Raw genomic sequence first — 16,993 nt, forward strand, 5'->3', positions numbered from 1 at the left:
CCTGCGCGGGAACCCCCTGCTGCCACTTTGGGGATATTTTGGGGATATTTTCGGTGCCATTTTTTGACCCAAATTTCCCCATTTTCACCCCATTTCCAGTGACCTGCGCGGGAACCCCCTGGTGCCATTTTTGGGGATATTTTTTGCCCATTTTTGCCCCTTTTTGCCCCATTTCCAGGGACCTGCGCGGGAACCCCCTGGTGCCACTTTGGGGATATTTTGGGGATATTTTGGGGATATTTTTTGCCCAAATTTGCCCGTTTTTTCCCCATTTCCAGGGACCTGCGCGGGAACCCCCTGGTGCCGCTTTGGGGATATTTTTGGGATATTTTGGGGATATTTTTTGCCCATTTTTGCCCCTTTTTGCCCCATTTCCAGGGACCTGCGCGGGAACCTCCTGGTGCCATTTTTGCCCCATTTTGGTGCCATTTTTGCCCCAATTTTGCCCCTTTTTCCCCCATTTTCAGTGACCTGCGCGGGAACCCCCTGGTGCCACTTTGGGGATATTTCGGTGCCATTTTTGCCCATTTTTGCCCGTTTTTTCCCCATTTCCAGGGACCTGCGCGGGAACCCGCTGCGCTGTGACTGCGCCCTGCGCTGGCTCCTGGCCTGGGGCGGCTCCCGCCCCTCCCCCCCCGAGGGCCGATGCCGCGGGCCCCTCCCCCACCTGGGCACCGCCCTGGCGCAGCTCCGCCCACAGCAGCTCCAGTGCCAGCGGCGCGGTAACTGGGATAAACTGGGACGGACTGGGATGGACTGGGGGGGACTGGGAGGGGCTGGGGGCAAAAAATCCGGGGGTTTTAGGGTTAAAAATGGGGATTTTAGGGTTAAAAATTGGGGATTTTAGGGTTAAAAATGGGAATTTTAGGGTTAAAAATTGGGGATTTTAGGGTTAAAAATTGGGGTTTTGAGAGTGGAAACGGGACTGGTTTGTACTGGGACAAACTGGGACAGGAAAATCCGGGGATTTTTGGGTTAAAAATGGGGGTTTAAGGGTTAATAATGGGGGTTTCGAGAGTTGAAATGGGACTGGGAGAGACTGGGAGGGACTGGGAGGGACTGGGGGCAAAAAATCCGGGGGTTTTTGGGAAAAAAAATGGGGATTTTTGGGTTAAAAATGGGGGGTTAAGGGGTAAAAAATGGGGGTTTTAGGGTTAATAATGGGGGGTTTTGAGAGTGGAAACGGGACTGGTTTGTACTGGGACAGACTGGGGGAGACTGGGAGGGACTGGGGGGAAAAAATCCCGGGGTTTTTGGGAAAAAAATGGGGGTTTTTGGGTTAAAAATGGGGGGTTAAGGGGTAAGAAATGGGGGTTTTAGGGTTAGAAATCGGGGTTTTGGGAGGGGAAATGGAACTGGTATAGACTGGGACAAACTGGGGGGGACTGGGAGGGACTGGGAGGGACTGGGGGCAAAAAATTCCGGGGTTTTTGGGAAAAAAAATGGGGGTTTTTGGGTTAAAAATGGGGATTTTAGGGGTTAAAAATGGGGATTTAAGGGTTAATAATGGGGGGTTTTGAGAGTGGAAACGGGACTGGTTTGTACTGGGACAAACTGGGAGAGACTGGGGGCAAAAAATCCGGGGCTTTTTGGGGTTAAAATGGGGATTTTAGGGTTAAAAATGGGACTGGTTTGGACTGGGACAAACTGGGACCAACTGGGGCAGGAAAATACGGGGGTTTTGTGGGGAAAAATGGGGGTTTTAGGGTTAAAAATGGGGGTTTAAGGGGTTGAAAATGGGAAATTTAGGGTTGATAATGGGGGTTTAAGGGTTAATAATGGGGGTTTTGAGAGTGGAAACGGGACTGGTTTGTACTGGGAGAAACTGGGAGAGACTGGGAGGGACTGGGGGCAAAAAATCCGGGGATTTTGGGAAAAAAAAGGGGATTTTTGGGGTAAAAATGGGGATTTTAGGGGTTAAAAATGGGGATTTTAGGGTTAAAAATGGGGATTTAAGGGGTTGAAAATGGGAATTTTAGGGTTAGAAATGGGGGTTTTAGGGTTAGAAATGGGGGTTTGAGAGTGGCAACGGGACTGGTTTGTACTGGGACAAACTGGGAGAGACTGGGAGGGACTGGGGGCAAAAAATCCGGGGGTTTTTGGGAAAAAAATGGGGATTTTAGGGTTAAAAATGGGAATTTTAGGGTTAAAAATTGGGGTTTTGAGAGTGGAAACGGGACTGGTTTGTACTGGGACAAACTGGGACAGGAAAATCCGGGGATTTTTGGGTTAAAAATGGGGGTTTAAGGGTTAATAATGGGGGTTTCGAGAGTTGAAATGGGACTGGGAGGGACTGGGAGGGACTGGGAGGGACTGGGGGCAAAAAATCCGGGGGTTTTTGGGAAAAAAAATGGGGATTTTTGGGTTAAAAATGGGGGTTTAAGGGTTAATAATGGGGGTTTTGAGAGGGGAAATGGGACTGGTTTGGACTGGGATAGACTGGGAGGGACTGGGACAGGAAAATCCGGGGATTTTTGGGTTAATAATGGGGGTTTAAGGGTTAATAATGGGGGTTTTGGGAGTGGAAATGGGACTGGTTTGGACTGGGATAGACTGGGGGCAAAAAATCCGGGGGTTTTGGGAAAAAAAATGGGGATTTTAGGGTTAAAAATGGGAGTTTTAGGGTTAAAAATGGGAATTTTAGGGGGGAAATGGGGATTTTTTGGAAAAAAAATGGGGATTTTAGGGTTAAAAATGGGGGTTTTGAGAGTGGAAACGGGAATGGTTTGTACTGGGAGAAACTGGGAGAGACTGGGAGAGACTGGGGGCAAAAAATCCCGGGGGTTTTTGGGAAAAAAAATGGGGATTTTAGGGTTAAAAATGGGGTTTTAAGGGTTAAAAATGGGGGTTTTAGGGTTAGAAATCGGGGTTTTGGGAGGGGAAATGGAACTGGTATAGACTGGGACAAACTGGGGGGGACTGGGAGGGACTGGGAGGGACTGGGGGCAAAAAATTCCGGGGTTTTTGGGAAAAAAATGGGGATTTTAGGGTTAAAAATGGGGATTTAAGGGGTTGAAAATGGGAGTTTTAGGGTTAAGAATAGGGGTTTAAGGGTTAAAAATGGAGATTTTTAAGGGTTAATAATGGGGGTTTAAGGGTTAAAAATGGAGATTTTTTAAGGGTTAAAAATTGGGGGTTTCGAGAGTGGAAACGGGACTGGTTTGTACTGGGACAAACTGGGGCAGGAAAATCCGGGGCATTTGGGGTTAAAAATGGGGGTTTTAGGGGTAAAAAATGGGGATTTTAGGGTTAATAATGGGGGTTTTGGGAGTGGAAACGGGACTGGTTTGTACTGGGACAAACTGGGATGAACTCTGGGGAGGAAATCCGGGGATTTAAGGGTTAAAAATGGGAGTTTAAGGGGTTAAAAATGGGGGGGTTTAGGGTTAAAAATGGAGATTTAAGGGTTAAAAATTGAGGTTTTAAGAGTGGAAACCGGACTGGTTTAAACTGGGACAAACTGGGAGGGACTGGGACAGGAAAATCCGGGGGTTTTGGGGTTAAAAATGGGGATTTTTTTGGTTAAAAATGGGGATTTTAGGGTTAAAAATGGGGGTTTTGAGAATGGGAAATTGGACTGGTTTGTACTGGGGCAAACTGGGACAAACTGGGGCCGGAAAATCCCGGGCGTTTTGGGGGGAAAAATGGGGATTTTACGGTTAAAAATTTGGGTTTTGAGAGTGGAAACGGGACTGGTTTGTACTGGGACAAACTGGGAGAGACTGGAGGGAAAAATCCGGGGTTTTTTTGGGAAAAAAAATGGGGATTTTTGGGTTAAAAATGGGGGTTTTAGGGTTAATAATGGGGGTTTTGAGAGTGGGAACGGGACTGGTTTGTACTGGGACAAACTGGGAGAGACTGGGGGCAAAAAATCCGGGGCTTTTTGGGGTTAAAATGGGGATTTTAGGGTTAAAAATGGGGGTTTTGGGAGTGGAAATGGGACTGGGAGGGACTGGGGGGGACTGGGGGCAAAAAATCCGGGGGGTTTTGGGAAAAAAAATGGGGATTTTAGGGGTTAAAAATCCGGGGGTTTTAGGGTTAATAATGGGGGTTTTAGGGTTAAAAATTGGGGTTTTGAGAGTGGAAACGGGACTGGTTTATACTGGGACAAACTGGGACAGGAAAATCCAGGGATTTTTGGGTTAAAAATGGGGATTTAAGGGTTAAAAATGGGGGTTTTTGGAGGGGAAATGGGACTGGTTTGGACTGGGACCAACTGGGACAGGAAAATCTGGGGGTTTTAGGGGGAAAAATGGGGATTTTAGGGGTTAAAAATGGGGGGTTTTTAGGGTTAATAATGGAGATTTAAGGGTTAAAAATTCGGGTTTTGGGCCTGGAAATGGGACTGGTTTGTACTGGGACAAACTGGGAGAGACTGGGGGCAGAAAATCCGGGGGTTTTGGGGTTAAAAATGGGGATTTTAGGGTTAAAAATGGGGGTTTTGAGAATGGGAAATTGGACTGGTTTGTACTGGGGCAAACTGGGACAGGAAAATCCCGGGGTTTTAGGGGAAAAAGGGAATTTTTGGGTTAAAAATGGGAATTTAAGGTGTTAAAAATGGGGCTGGTTTGTACTGGGACAAACTGGGACAGGAAAATCCGTTAATTTTGGGGAAAAAATGGGGATTTAAGGGTTAAAAATGGGGGTTTAAGGTGTTAAAAATTTGGGGTTTGGGAGTGGAAACGGGACTGGGAGGGACTGGGACAAACTGGGATGGATTGGGGCAAAAATCCTGGGATTTTTGGGTTAAAAAAATGGGGGTTTTGAGAGTGGAAATGGGACTGGTTTGTACTGGGACAAACTGGGGCAGGAAAATCCGGGGTTTTTGGGTTAAAAATGGGGATTTTAGGGGGAAAAATGGGGATTTTAGGGTTAAAAATTTGGGTTTTGAGAGTGGAAACGGGACTGGTTTGTACTGGGACAAACTGGGAGGGACTGGGGGGAGAAAATTTGGGGGGTTTGGGGTTAAAAATGGGGATTTAAGGGTTAAAAATGGGGATTTTATGGGGGAAGGTTGGACTGGGGGCAGGAAATGCGGGGATTTTAGGGTTAAAAATGGGACTGGGAGGGGACTGGCAGTGTCCCCAATGTCCCCAAGCTGTCCCTGGCTGTGTCCCCGTGTCCCCAATGTCCCCAAGCTGTCCCTGGCAATGTCCCCAAGTCTCCGGGGCAGTCCCTGGCTGTGTCCCCAGTGTCCCCAAGCTGTCCCCAGGTGTGTCCCCATGTCCCTGGCTGTGTCCCCAGTGTCCCCAAGCTGTCCCTGGCTGTGTCCCCAAGCTGTCCCTGGGTGTGTCCCCATGTCCCTGGCTGTGTCCCCAATGTCTCTGGGGCTGTCCCCAAGCTGTCCCCAATGTCCCTGGTAATGTCCCCAATCCATCCCCCTGTCCCCAGGCTGTCCCCAGGCTGTCCCCAATGTCTCCAAGATGTCCCCAGGCTGTCCCCATGTCCCCGGGGATGTCCCCAATGTCCCTGGGGCTGTCCCCAAGCGATGTCCCCAATCTCCCCAATGTCCCTGGGGATGTCCCCAATGTCCCCGGGGCTGTCCCCAAGCAATGCCCCCAATGTCCCCAAGGTGTCACCGTGTCCCTGGGGCTCTCCCTAGAACTGTCCCCAGTGTCCCCAGCAATGTCCCCAGGCTGTCCCTGTGTCCCTGGCGCTGTCCCTGGCTGTGTCCCCAATGTGCCCAAGCTGTCCCCAATGTCCCCAAGCTGTCCCCAAGCTGTCCCCTGTCCCTGTCAATGTCCCCAATGTCCCCAAGCTGTCCCTGGCTGTGTCCCCAGTGTCCCCGTGGTGTCCCTGGCTGTGTCCCCGTGTCCCTGTCAATGTCCCCAAGCTGTCCCTGGCTGTGTCCCCAATGTCCCCAAGCTGTCCCCAAGCTGTCCCTGGCTGTGTCCCCAATGTCCCCAAGCTGTCCCTGGCTGTGTCCCCGTGTCCCTGTCAATGTCCCCAAGCTGTCCCTGGCTGTGTCCCCAATGTCCCCAAGCTGTCCCCAAGCTGTCCCTGGCTGTGTCCCCAATGTCCCCAAGCTGTCCCTGGCTGTGTCCCCAATGTCCCCAAGCTGTCCCCGCTGTCCCCAGAGCTGCGGCCGTTCCAGTCCCTGCCGTTCTCGTCCCTGGGTGCGGAGCCCGTGTCCCTCCAAGGCCACCCCGGGGTGTTCCTGGCGCAGCCGGCGCTGGGCGCCTGCGCCCTCCTGGAGTGGGACCAGCTCGGGGGAAGGTTCCGGGCCCAGAGCGTCATCAACGGTGAGAGAAACGGGGTGAAAACGGGGGAAATTGGGAAAAATGGGGGAAAAATGGGGAAAATTGGGGAAAAATTGGGGAAAAATTGGGGAAAAATGGGGGAAAAATGGGGAAAAACGAAGGAAAAATGAGGGGGAGGTTCCGGGCCCAGAGTGTTGTCAATGGTGAGAGAAATGGGGGGAAAATGGGGAAAATTGGGAAAAAATGGGGAGAAAATGGGGAAAAATGGGGGGAAAATGGGGGAAAAATGGGGAAAAACGAAGGAAAAATGAGGGGGAGGTTCCGGGCCCAGAGCGTCATCAATGGTGAGAGAAACGGGGGGAAAACGGGGGAAATTGGGAAAAAATGGGGAAAAAAAGAAAAAAAATGGGGGAAAATGGGGGAGAAATGTGAAAAAATTGGGAAAAACAAAGGAAAAATGAGGGGGAGGTTCCGGGCCCAGAGCGTCGTCAACGGTGAGAGAAACGGGGGGAAAACGGGGGAAATTGGGAAAAAATGAAAAAAATGGGGAAAAATGAAAAAAAAAGGGGGGGAAATGGTGCAAAAATGGGGGAAAAGCAAAGGCAAAATGGGGGAAATTATGGAAAAATGGGACGGGAGATTCTGGGCTCAGAGCGTCGTCAACGGTGAGAGAAATGGGGGGAAAATGGGGGAAATTGGGAAAAAAGGGGGAGAAAATTTAAAAAATGGGGAAAAATTGGGAAAAAATGGGGGAAAAATGGGGAAGAACAAAGGAAAAATGAGGGGGAGGTTCTGGGCCCAGAGCGTCGTCAACGGTGAGAGAAACGGGGGGAAAACGGGGGAAATTGGGAAAAAAGGGGGAAAAATGGGGAAAATTGGGGAAAAATTGGGGAAAAATGGGGGAAAAATGGGGAAAAACGAAGGAAAAATGAGGGGGAGGTTCCGGGCCCAGAGCGTCATCAATGGTGAGAGAAACGGGGGGAAAATGGGGGAAAATGGGAAAAAAGGGGGAAAAATGAAAAAAAAATGGGGAAAATTGGGGGAAAATTGGGGAAAAAATGGGGGAAAAATGGGGAAGAACAAAGGAAAAATGAGGGGGAGGTTCTGAGCCCAGAGCGTCGTCAACGGTGAGAGAAATGGGGGGGAAATGGGGGAAAATGGGGAAAAAATGGGGAAAAAATGGGGAAAATATGAAAAAGGGGGAAAATGGGAAAAAATGGGGGAAAACCAAAGGGAAAATGGGAAAAAATGGGGGAAAAATGGGGGAATAATGGGGAGAATGGGGGAAAATGGGGGGAAGGCTCCAGGCCCAGAGCGTCATCAATGGAGAGAGAAATGGGTGGAAAAATGGGGGAATTGGGAAAAATGGGGAAAAATGAAAAAAAAATGGGGAAAATTGGGGGAAATGGGGAAAAAATGGGGGAAAAGCAAAGGGAAAATGGGGAGAAATGATGGAAAAATGGGGGGGAGATTCTGGGCCCACAGAGTTGTCAATGGTGAGAGAAACGGGGGGAAAATGGGGGAAATTGGGAAAAATTGGGAAAAATGGGGAAAAATGGGGGAAAATGGGGGAAAATGGGGAAAAAAAAGGGGGAAAATGGGGAAGAACAAAGGAAAAATGAGGGGGAGGTTCTGGGCCCAGAGAGTTGTCAACAGTGAGAGAAATGGGGGGAAAATGGGGGAAAAATGGGGGGAAATGGGGAAAAATGAAAAATGGGGAAAACGGGAAAAAAATGGGGGAAAACCAAAGGGAAAATGGGAAAAAATGGGGGGAAAATGGGGGAAAATGGGGAGAATGAGGGAAAAATGGGGGGAAGGCTCCAGGCCCAGAGCATCATCAATGGAGAGAGAAATGGGTGGAAAAATGGGGGAAAATGGGAAAAAAGGGGGAAAAATGGGGAAAAAATGAAAAAGGGGGAAAACGGGAAAAAAATGGGGGAAAACCAAAGGGAAAATGGGAAAAAATGAGGGAAAAATGGGGGAATAATGGGGAGAATGAGGGAAAAATGGGGGGGAGATTCTGGGCCCAGAGCGTCGTCAATGGTGAGAGAAACGGGGTGAAAATGGGGGAAATTGGGAAAAATGGGGAAAAATGAAAAAAAAATGGGGAAAAAAGGGGAAAAAATGGGAAAAATTGGGAAAAAATGGGGGGAAAATGGGGAAAAATGGGGAAAAATGAAGGAAAAATGCGGGGGAGGTTCTGAGCCCAGAGCGTTGTCAACAGTGAGAGAAATGGGGGAAAAATGGGGAAAAAATGAAAAAGGGGGAAAATGGGAAAAAATGGGGGAAAACCAAAGGGAAAATGGGAAAAAATGGGGGAAAAATGGGGAAAAAATTGGGGGAAAATGGGGAAAAATGAAGGAAAAATGTGGGGGAGGATCTGGGCCCAGAGTGTTGTCAACAGTGAGAGAAATGGGGAAAAAATGGGGAAAAATGGGGAAAAATGGGGAAAAATGGGGAAAATATGAAAAAGGGGGAAAATGGGAAAAAATGGAGGAAAACCAAAGGGAAAATGGGAAAAAATGGGGGAAAAATGGGGGAATAATGGGGAGAATGAGGGAAAAATGGGGGGAAGGCTCCAGGCCCAGAGCATCATCAACAGAGAGAGAAATGGGTGGAAAAATGGGGGAATTGGGAAAAATGGGGAAAAATGAAAAAAAAAGGGGAAAATTGGGGGAAATGGGGAAAAAATGGGGGAAAAGCAAAGGGAAAATTGGGGGAAATGATGGAAAAATGGGGAGGAGATTCTGGGCCCAGAGCGTCGTCAATGGTGAGAGAAATGGGGGGAAAATGGGGGAAATTGGGAAAAATGGGGAAAAATGAAAAAAAAATGGGAAAAAAAGGGGAAAAATGGGGGAAAATGTGGACGAACAAAGGAAAAATGAGGGGGAGGTTCTGGGCCCAGAGTGTTGTCAACAGTGAGAGAAATGGGGGAAAATGGGGGAAAATGGGAAAAAATGGGGAAAAAATTGGGAAAATATGAAAAAGGGGGAAAATGGGAAAAAATGGGGGAAAACCAAAGGGAAAATGGGAAAAAATGGGGGAAAAATGGGGAGAATGGGGGAAAATGGGGGGAAGGCTCCAGGCCCAGAGCATCATCAATGGAGAGAGAAATGGGTGGAAAAATGGGGAAATTGGGAAAATGGGGAAAAATGAAAAAAAAATGGGGAAAATTGGGGGAAAATTGGGAAAAAATGGGGAGAAAATGGGGAGAAATGAAGGAAAAATGTGGGGGAGGTTCTGAGCCCAGAGTGTTGTCAACAGTGAGAGAAATGGGGGGAAAATGGGAAAAAATGGGGAAAAATGGGGAAAAATGAAAAAAAATGGGGAAAAATTGGGAAAAAATGGGGGAAAATTGGGAAAAAATGGGGGAAAAATGGGGAAAAATGAAGGAAAAATGAGAGGGAGGTTCTGGGCCCAGAGAGTTGTCAACAGTGAGAGAAATGGGGGGAAAATGGGGAAAAATGGGGAAAAAATGAAAAAGGGGGAAAACGGGAAAAAATGGGGGAAAACCAAAGGGAAAATGGGAAAAAATGGGGGAAAAATGGGGGAATAATGGGGAGAATGAGGGAAAAATGGGGGGAAGGCTCCAGGCCCAGAGCATCATCAATGGAGAGAGAAATGGGTGGAAAATGGGGGAAATTGGGAAAAATGGGGAAAAATGAAAAAAAATTGGGAAAATTGGGGGAAAATTGGGAAAAAATGGGGGGAAAATGGGGAAGAACAAAGGAAAAATGTGGGGGAGCTTCTGGGCCCAGAGAGTTGTCAACAGTGAGAGAAATGGGGGAAAAATGGGGAAAAAATGGGGAAAAATGGGGAAAAAATGAAAAAGGGGGAAAACGGGAAAAAAATGGGGGAAAACCAATGGGAAAATGGGAAAAATGGGGGAAAAATGGGGAGAATGGGGGAAAAATGGGGGGAAGGCTCCAGGCCCAGAGCGTCATCAATGGAGAGAGAAATGGGGTGAAAAATGGGGAAATTGGGAAAATTGGGGAAAAACACCAAAAAAATGGGGGGAAATCGGAAAATTGGGAAAAAATTGGGGGAAATGGGGAAAACAGGAAAAAAAGGGGGGAAAATGGGGTAAAACAAAGGTATAATTGGGAAAAGCAAAGGAAAATGGGGAAAAGCAAAGGAAAAATGGGGTAAAAATGGGGTAAAACAAAGGAAAATGGGGTAAAAAAAGGAAAAATGAGGGAAAATTGGGGAAAACAAAGTGGAAAATGGGGAAAAACAAAGGAAAAATGGGGTAAAAATGGGGTAAAACAAAGGAATAATGGGGAAAAACAGGAAAATTGAGTAAAAATGGGGAAATGGGCTAAAATTGGGGTAAAACAAAGGAAAAATGGGGTAAAACAAAGGAATAATGGGGAAAAAATAGGGAACAACAAAGGAAAAATGGGGGAAAGTGGGGGGAAATGGAAAACAAGAGGGAAAAAATGGGAAAAACCCAAAGGAAAATGGTGGGGAAATTGAAAAAATGGGGGGAAAATGGAGAAAAATGGTGAAAAAAAAATCTAAAAATTGGGGAGAAATGGAAAAAATTGTGAAAAAATGGGGGAAATTGGGGGGGAAATGGTGAAAAATGGGGTGGGAATGGTGAAAATGGATGAGGAAAATCAAAATGGAGCCTGAGGGACACCAGGGGTGACGGTGACAGCCCAGAAATGGCCTTGGGGACACCACCATGGGCTGAGGGACCCCAAGGTGGCCTTGGGGACACCAAAATGGGCTGAGGGACACCAAGGTGGCCTTGGGGACAACAAAGGCAGCGCCACCATGGCCCCAAGGTCCCCAAATGTCCCCAAGGACCCCAACATCTCCAATGGCCCCAGTGTCCCCAATGTCCCAAAGGTCCTCAGCATCTCCAATGTCCCCAAGGTCCCCAAATGTCCCCAAGGACCCCAACATCTCCAATGTCCCAAAGGTCCTCAACATCTCCAAGGTCCCCAAGGTCCCCAAGGTCCACAAATGTCCCCAAGGACCCCAACATCTGCAAGGTCCCCAGTGTCCCCAAGGTCCCCAATATCTCCAATGTCCCCAAGGTCCCCAAGGTCCTCAAATGGCCCCAAGGTCCCCAGTGTCCCCATTACCCCAACATCTACAATGTCCCCAAGGTCCTCAAATGTCCCCGATGTCCCCGATGTCCCCAGTCCCCCCATTGTCCCCAGTGTCCCCAGTGTCCCCAATGTCCTCAACATCCCCAGTGTCCCCAAGGTCCCATCACCCCAACATCTCCAATGTCCCAATGTCCCCCGTGCCCCCAATGTCCCCAGGGTCCCAAAGGTCTCCAACATGTCCAATGTCCCCAAGGTCCCATCACCCCAACATGTCCAATGTCCCCAAGGTCCCCAACATCTCCAATGTCCCCAACACCCTCCATATTCCCAATGTCCCCACTGTCCCCAGTGCCCCCAGCATCTCCAATGTCCCCAGTGTCCCCAAAGTCTCAAAGGTCCTCAATGTCTCCAGTGCCTCCAAGGTCCCAAAGATTCCCAACGTCCCCAGTGTCCCCAAGGTCCCATCACCCCAACATCTCCAATGTCCCCAAGGTCCCCATCACCCCAACATCTCCAATGTCCCAATGACCCCAAGGTCCCCAACGTCCCTAAGGTCCCATCATCCAAACATCCCCAATGTCTCCAATGTCCTCACTGTCCCCAGTGTCCCCAACATCTCCAATGTACCCAGGTGTCCCCAAGGTCCCATCACCCCAACATCTCCAATGTCCCCAAGGTCCCCATCACCCCAACATCTCCAATGTCCCCAAGGTCCCCATCACCCCAACATCTCCAATGTCCCAATGACCCCAAGGTCCCCAACGTCCCTAAGGTCCCATCATCCAAACATCTCCAATGTCTCCAAGGTCCCAAAGGTCCCCAACATCCCCAATGACCCCAAGGTCCCCAACATCTCCAATGTCCCCAACGTCCCCAATGTCCCAATGACCCCAAGGTCCCCCACATCTCCAATGTCCCCAAGGTCCCCAAGGTCCCCAATGTCCCCAACATCTCCAGTGTCCCCAAGGTCCCCATCACCCCAACATCTCCAATGTCCCCAACATCCTCCATATTCCCAAGGTCCCCAAGGTCCCCAATGTCCCCAGTGTCCCCAAAGTCTCAAAGGTCCTCAACCTCTCCAGTGCCTCCAAGGTCCCAAAGATGCCAAATGTCCCCAAGGTCCCCAATGTCCCCAATGTCCCCACTGTCCCCAGTGCCCCCAGCATCTCCATTGTCCCCAGTGTCCCCAAGGTCCCATCACCCCAGCATCTCCAATGACCCCAACATCCTCCATATTCCCAAGGTCCCCAAGGGTCCCCAACATCTCCAATGTCCCTAAGGTCCCCAATGTCCCCATTACCCCATCTGCAAGGTCCCCAGGGTCCTCAAATGTCCCCAAGGTCCCAAGGACCCCAACATCTCCAAGGTCCACAAGGTCCACAAATGTCCCCAAGGTCCCATCACCCCAACATCCTCCATATTCCCAATGTCCCCAGTGTCCCCAAGGTCCCATCACCCCAACATCCCCAATGTCCCAATGACCCCAAGGTCCCCAACATCCCCAAGCTCCCATCATCCAAACGTCTCCAAGGTGCCCAAGGTCCCCAACTTCCCCCATGTCCCCAACATCTCCAATGTCCCAAGGTCACCAATGTCCCAATGTCCCCAACATCCCCAACGTCCCAAACATCCCCAATGTCCCAATGACCCCAACATCTCCAATGTCCCAATGTCCCCAACATCCCCAATGTCCCAATGTCCCCAACATCCCCAATGTCCCCAATGTCCCCAATGTCCCCAACATCTCCAGAGTCCCCAAGGTCCCCATCAGCCCAACATCTCCAATGTCCCCAACATCTCCAGAGTCCCCAAGGTCCCCATCAGCCCAACATCTCCAATGTCCCCAACACCCTCCATATTCCCAAGGTCCCAAATGTCCTCAAGCTCCCCAATGTCCCCAGTGCCCCCAGCATCTCCAATGTCCCAAGGGTCCCCAAGGTCCCATCACCCCAACATCTCCAATGTCCCAAGGGTCCCCAACACCCCAATGTCCCCAACATCTCCAATGTCCCAATGTCCCAAACAACCCCAAGGTCCCATCACCCCAATATCTCCAATGTCCCAATGACCCCAATGTCCCCAACATCTCCAATGTCCTCAACGTCCCCAATGTCCCCAAGGTCCCATCACCCCAACATCCCCAATGTCCCCAACACCCTCCATATTCCCAATGTCCCCAACATCCCCAACATCCCCAAGGTCCCATCACCCCAGCATCTCCAATGTCCCAATGTCCCCAATGTCCCCAACATCCCCAATGTCCCAATGACCCCAACGTCCCCAACATCCCCAATGTCCCCAACGTCCCCAAGGTCCCATCACCCCAATATCTCCAATGTCCCAATGACCCCAATGACCCCAACATCTCCAATGTCCCCAACATCCCCAACATCCCCAATGACCCCAACGTCCCCAACATCCCCAATGTCCCCAACGACCCCAACATCCCCAATGTCCCCAACGTCCCCAACATCCCCAGTGTCCCCACCATACCCAGTGTCCCCCTGTCCCCACTGACCCCCCTCCGCCCCCCAGGCTCCTCCCCGGTGTCCTGCCACCCGGTCCCGGTGGGTGACACGCTGCTGCTGGTGGTGGCCCAGCTGCGCGGCGGCTCCTGGGTGTGGCGCCGCTCGGGCGGCCCCGGCTCCTCCTTCGTGCGCCACCAGTCCCTGGGCCAGGGCCACCTTCGCCGTCCCCACGCCGTCACCGCCGCCCGCCTGGGCGGCCACCTCTACCTGGGCGTGGCCGACAGCTCCAAGGGCGGCACCAGCACCGTGTTCCGCTGGGCTTCCGGAGCCTTCTACCCGCACCAGGCGCTGCGGCCGTGGCGGCGCGACACGCACCTGGAGTTCCTGGAGCTGGGCGGGCGCGCGGCGCTGGTGGTGTGCAGCGCGGCCAGGAGGCCCCAGGTGTACCTGTGGAGCGGCGGCGGCTTCGTGCCGCACACGGACATCCCGCACGTGCCCGACGTGTACGCGGCCAAGCACTTCCGGGTCAGGGGGAGCGTCTTCCTGTGTCTCACCAGGTTCCTGGGGGACGCCAAGGTGAGGAACGGGGTGGGGAGGGGGTGGTGGTGGGGGGGGGGGTTTGGGGTGCGTGGAGGTTGTGGGGGTTCATCAGGGTCATGGGGTTATGGGGTTATGGGGGTCCATCAAGGTCATGGGGTCATGGGGTTATGGGGGTTCATCAGGGTCATGGGGGTCCATCAAGGTCATGGGGTTATGGGGTTCCATCATGGTCATGGGGTTTTGTGGTTACGGAGTTCCATCAAGGTCATGTGGTTATGGGGTTCCATCATGGTTATGGGGGTCCATCAAGGTCATGTGGTTATGGGGTTCCATCATGGTTATGGGGGTCCATCAAGGTCATGTGGTTATGGGGTTCCATCATGGTTATGGGGGTCCATCAAGGTCATGGGGTTATGGGGTTCCATCATGGTCATGGGGGTCCATCAAGGTCATGGGCGTCCATCAAGGTCATGTGGTTATGGGGTTCCATCAAGGTCATGGGGTTATGGGGGTCCATCAGGGTCATGGGGTTATGGGGTTCCATCATGGCTATGGGGTTATGGGGTTCCATCATGGTTATGGGGTTCCGTCAAGGTCATGGGGTTATGTGGTTATCGGGGTCCATCATGGTTATAGGGTTACGGGGTCCATCAGGGTCATGTGGTTATGGGGTTGCATCAAGGTCATGGGGTTATGGGGTCCATCAGGGTCATGGGGTTATGGGGGTCCATTAGGGTTATGGGGTTCCATCAGGGTCATGGGGTTATGGGGTTCCATCATGGCTATGGGGTTATGGGGTTCCATCAGGGTCATGGGGTTATGGGGGTCCATCAGGGTCATGGGGTTATGGGGGTCCATTAGGGTTATGTGGTTCCATCAAGGTCATGGGGTCATGGGGTTATCGGGGTCCATCAGGGTCATGGGGTTATGGGGTTCCATCAGGGTCATGGGTCCATGGGGTTCCATCATGGTCATGGGGTTATGGGGTTCCATCATGGCTATGTGGTTATGGGGGTCCATCAGGGTCATGGGGTTATGGGGTCCATTAGGGTTATGGGGTTATGGGGTTCCATCATGGTTATGGGGTTATGGGGTTATGTGGTTCCATCAAGGTCATGGGGTTATTTGGTTATCGGGGTCCATCATGGTTATGGGGTTATGGGGTTTGGGGTTCCATCAAGGTCATGGGGTTATGGGGTTCCATCAGGGTCATGGGTCCGTGGGGTTCCATCAATGTCATGGGGTTATGGGGTTCCATCAGGGTCATGGGGTTATGGGGGTCCATTAGGGTTATGGGGTCATGGGGTTCCATCATGGTTATGGGGTCCATCAGGGTCATGGGTCCATGGGGTTCCATCATGGCTATGGGGTTATGGGGTTCCATCAGGGTCATGGGGTTATGGGGGTCCATCAAGGTCATGGGGGTCCATCAAGATCATGGGGTTATGTGGTTATCGGGGTCCATCATGGTTATGGGGTTATGGGGTCCATCAAGGTCATGGGGTTATGGGGTTCCATCAGGGTCATGGGTCCATGGGTTTCCATCATGGTTATGGGGTTATGGGGTTCCATCGAGGTCATGGGGTTATGGGGTTCCATCAGGATTATGGGGTTATGGGGTTCCATCAGGGTCATGTGGTTATGGGGTTCCATCAAGGTCATGGGGTCATGGGGTTGCATCATGGTTATGGGGTTATGGGGTTCCATCAGGGTCAGCAGGGTCATGTGCTTATGGGGTTCTATCAAGATTATGGGTTCCATCAGGGTCATGTGGTCATGAGGGGTAACCAGGGTCATGGGTCCATGGGGTTCCATTAAAGTCATGTGGTTATGGGTTCCATCCTGGTCAAGGGATTATGGAGTTCCATCAGGGTCATGGGGGTCCATCATTGTCATGTGGTTATGGGGGTCCATCATGGTTATGGGGTTATGGAGGTCCATCATGGTTATGGGGTTCCATCAGGGTCATGGGGGTACATCAAGGTCATGGGGTTATGGAAGTCCATCAAGGTCATGGGATTATGGGGGTCCATCAAGGTCAGGGTGGTCCATCAAGGTCATGGAGGGTCAGCAGGGTCATGTGGTTATGGGGGTCCATTGGGGTTATGGAGGTCCATCATGGTTATGGGGTTATAGGGTTCCATCAAGGTCATGGGGGTCCATCATGGTCATGGAAGGTCAGCAGGGTTATGGGGTTAGGGGGTTCATCAAGGTCATGGGATTATGGGGGTCCATCAAGGTCGGGGGGTCCATCATGGTCATGGAAGGTCAGCAGGGTTATGGGGTTCTATCAAGATCATGTGGTCAAGGGTGGTCACCAGGGTCATGTGGGGCCACCACAGTCACGATGGTCACCACAAGGCCACAGGGGTCCATCAGGGTCACGTGAGCCCATGTCTGACCCTGTGACCCCATGTGCAGGGGATGGTGGTGGGAGGGCTCCAACCCCACCCAACCCCACCCAACCCAACCCAACCCAACTGATCCCAACCCAACCCATCCCACCCCATGGTGCCACCACCCATCCCATGGTTCCACCGCTGATCCCAAACCCCACCCACCATGCCCAGGTGATGGCGCTGGGAGGGCTCCAACCCAACCCAACCCAACCCATGGTTCCACCACCATCCCATGACCCCATCATGGACCCCAAGGTCCCACCACTGACCCCCGCCATGACCCCACCACCGACCTCATGACCCCAAACCCCACCTGCCCATGTCCA

General features: G+C 51.2%; 1 protein-coding gene across 1 annotated transcript in view; it reads left to right on the plus strand.

Moving 5' to 3' along the window:
• Positions 1–16,993, plus strand: part of LOC139603600 (leucine-rich repeat LGI family member 4-like) — a 53,459-nt gene that overhangs the window by 30,843 nt on the left and 5,623 nt on the right. Inside the window, exons 7-9 of the mRNA XM_071454491.1 lie at positions 556–722; positions 6,078–6,242; positions 13,796–14,304. Of these exons, the coding sequence (XP_071310592.1) occupies positions 556–722; positions 6,078–6,242; positions 13,796–14,304 (841 nt within the window). The remainder of the gene's footprint in view (positions 1–555; positions 723–6,077; positions 6,243–13,795; positions 14,305–16,993) is intronic.

Source organism: Agelaius tricolor, unplaced genomic scaffold (assembly GCF_023055355.1).
Source record: "Agelaius tricolor isolate 1412-34295 unplaced genomic scaffold, bAgeTri1.0.p SCAF_40, whole genome shotgun sequence".
Taxonomy (NCBI): Eukaryota; Metazoa; Chordata; class Aves; order Passeriformes; family Icteridae; genus Agelaius; species Agelaius tricolor.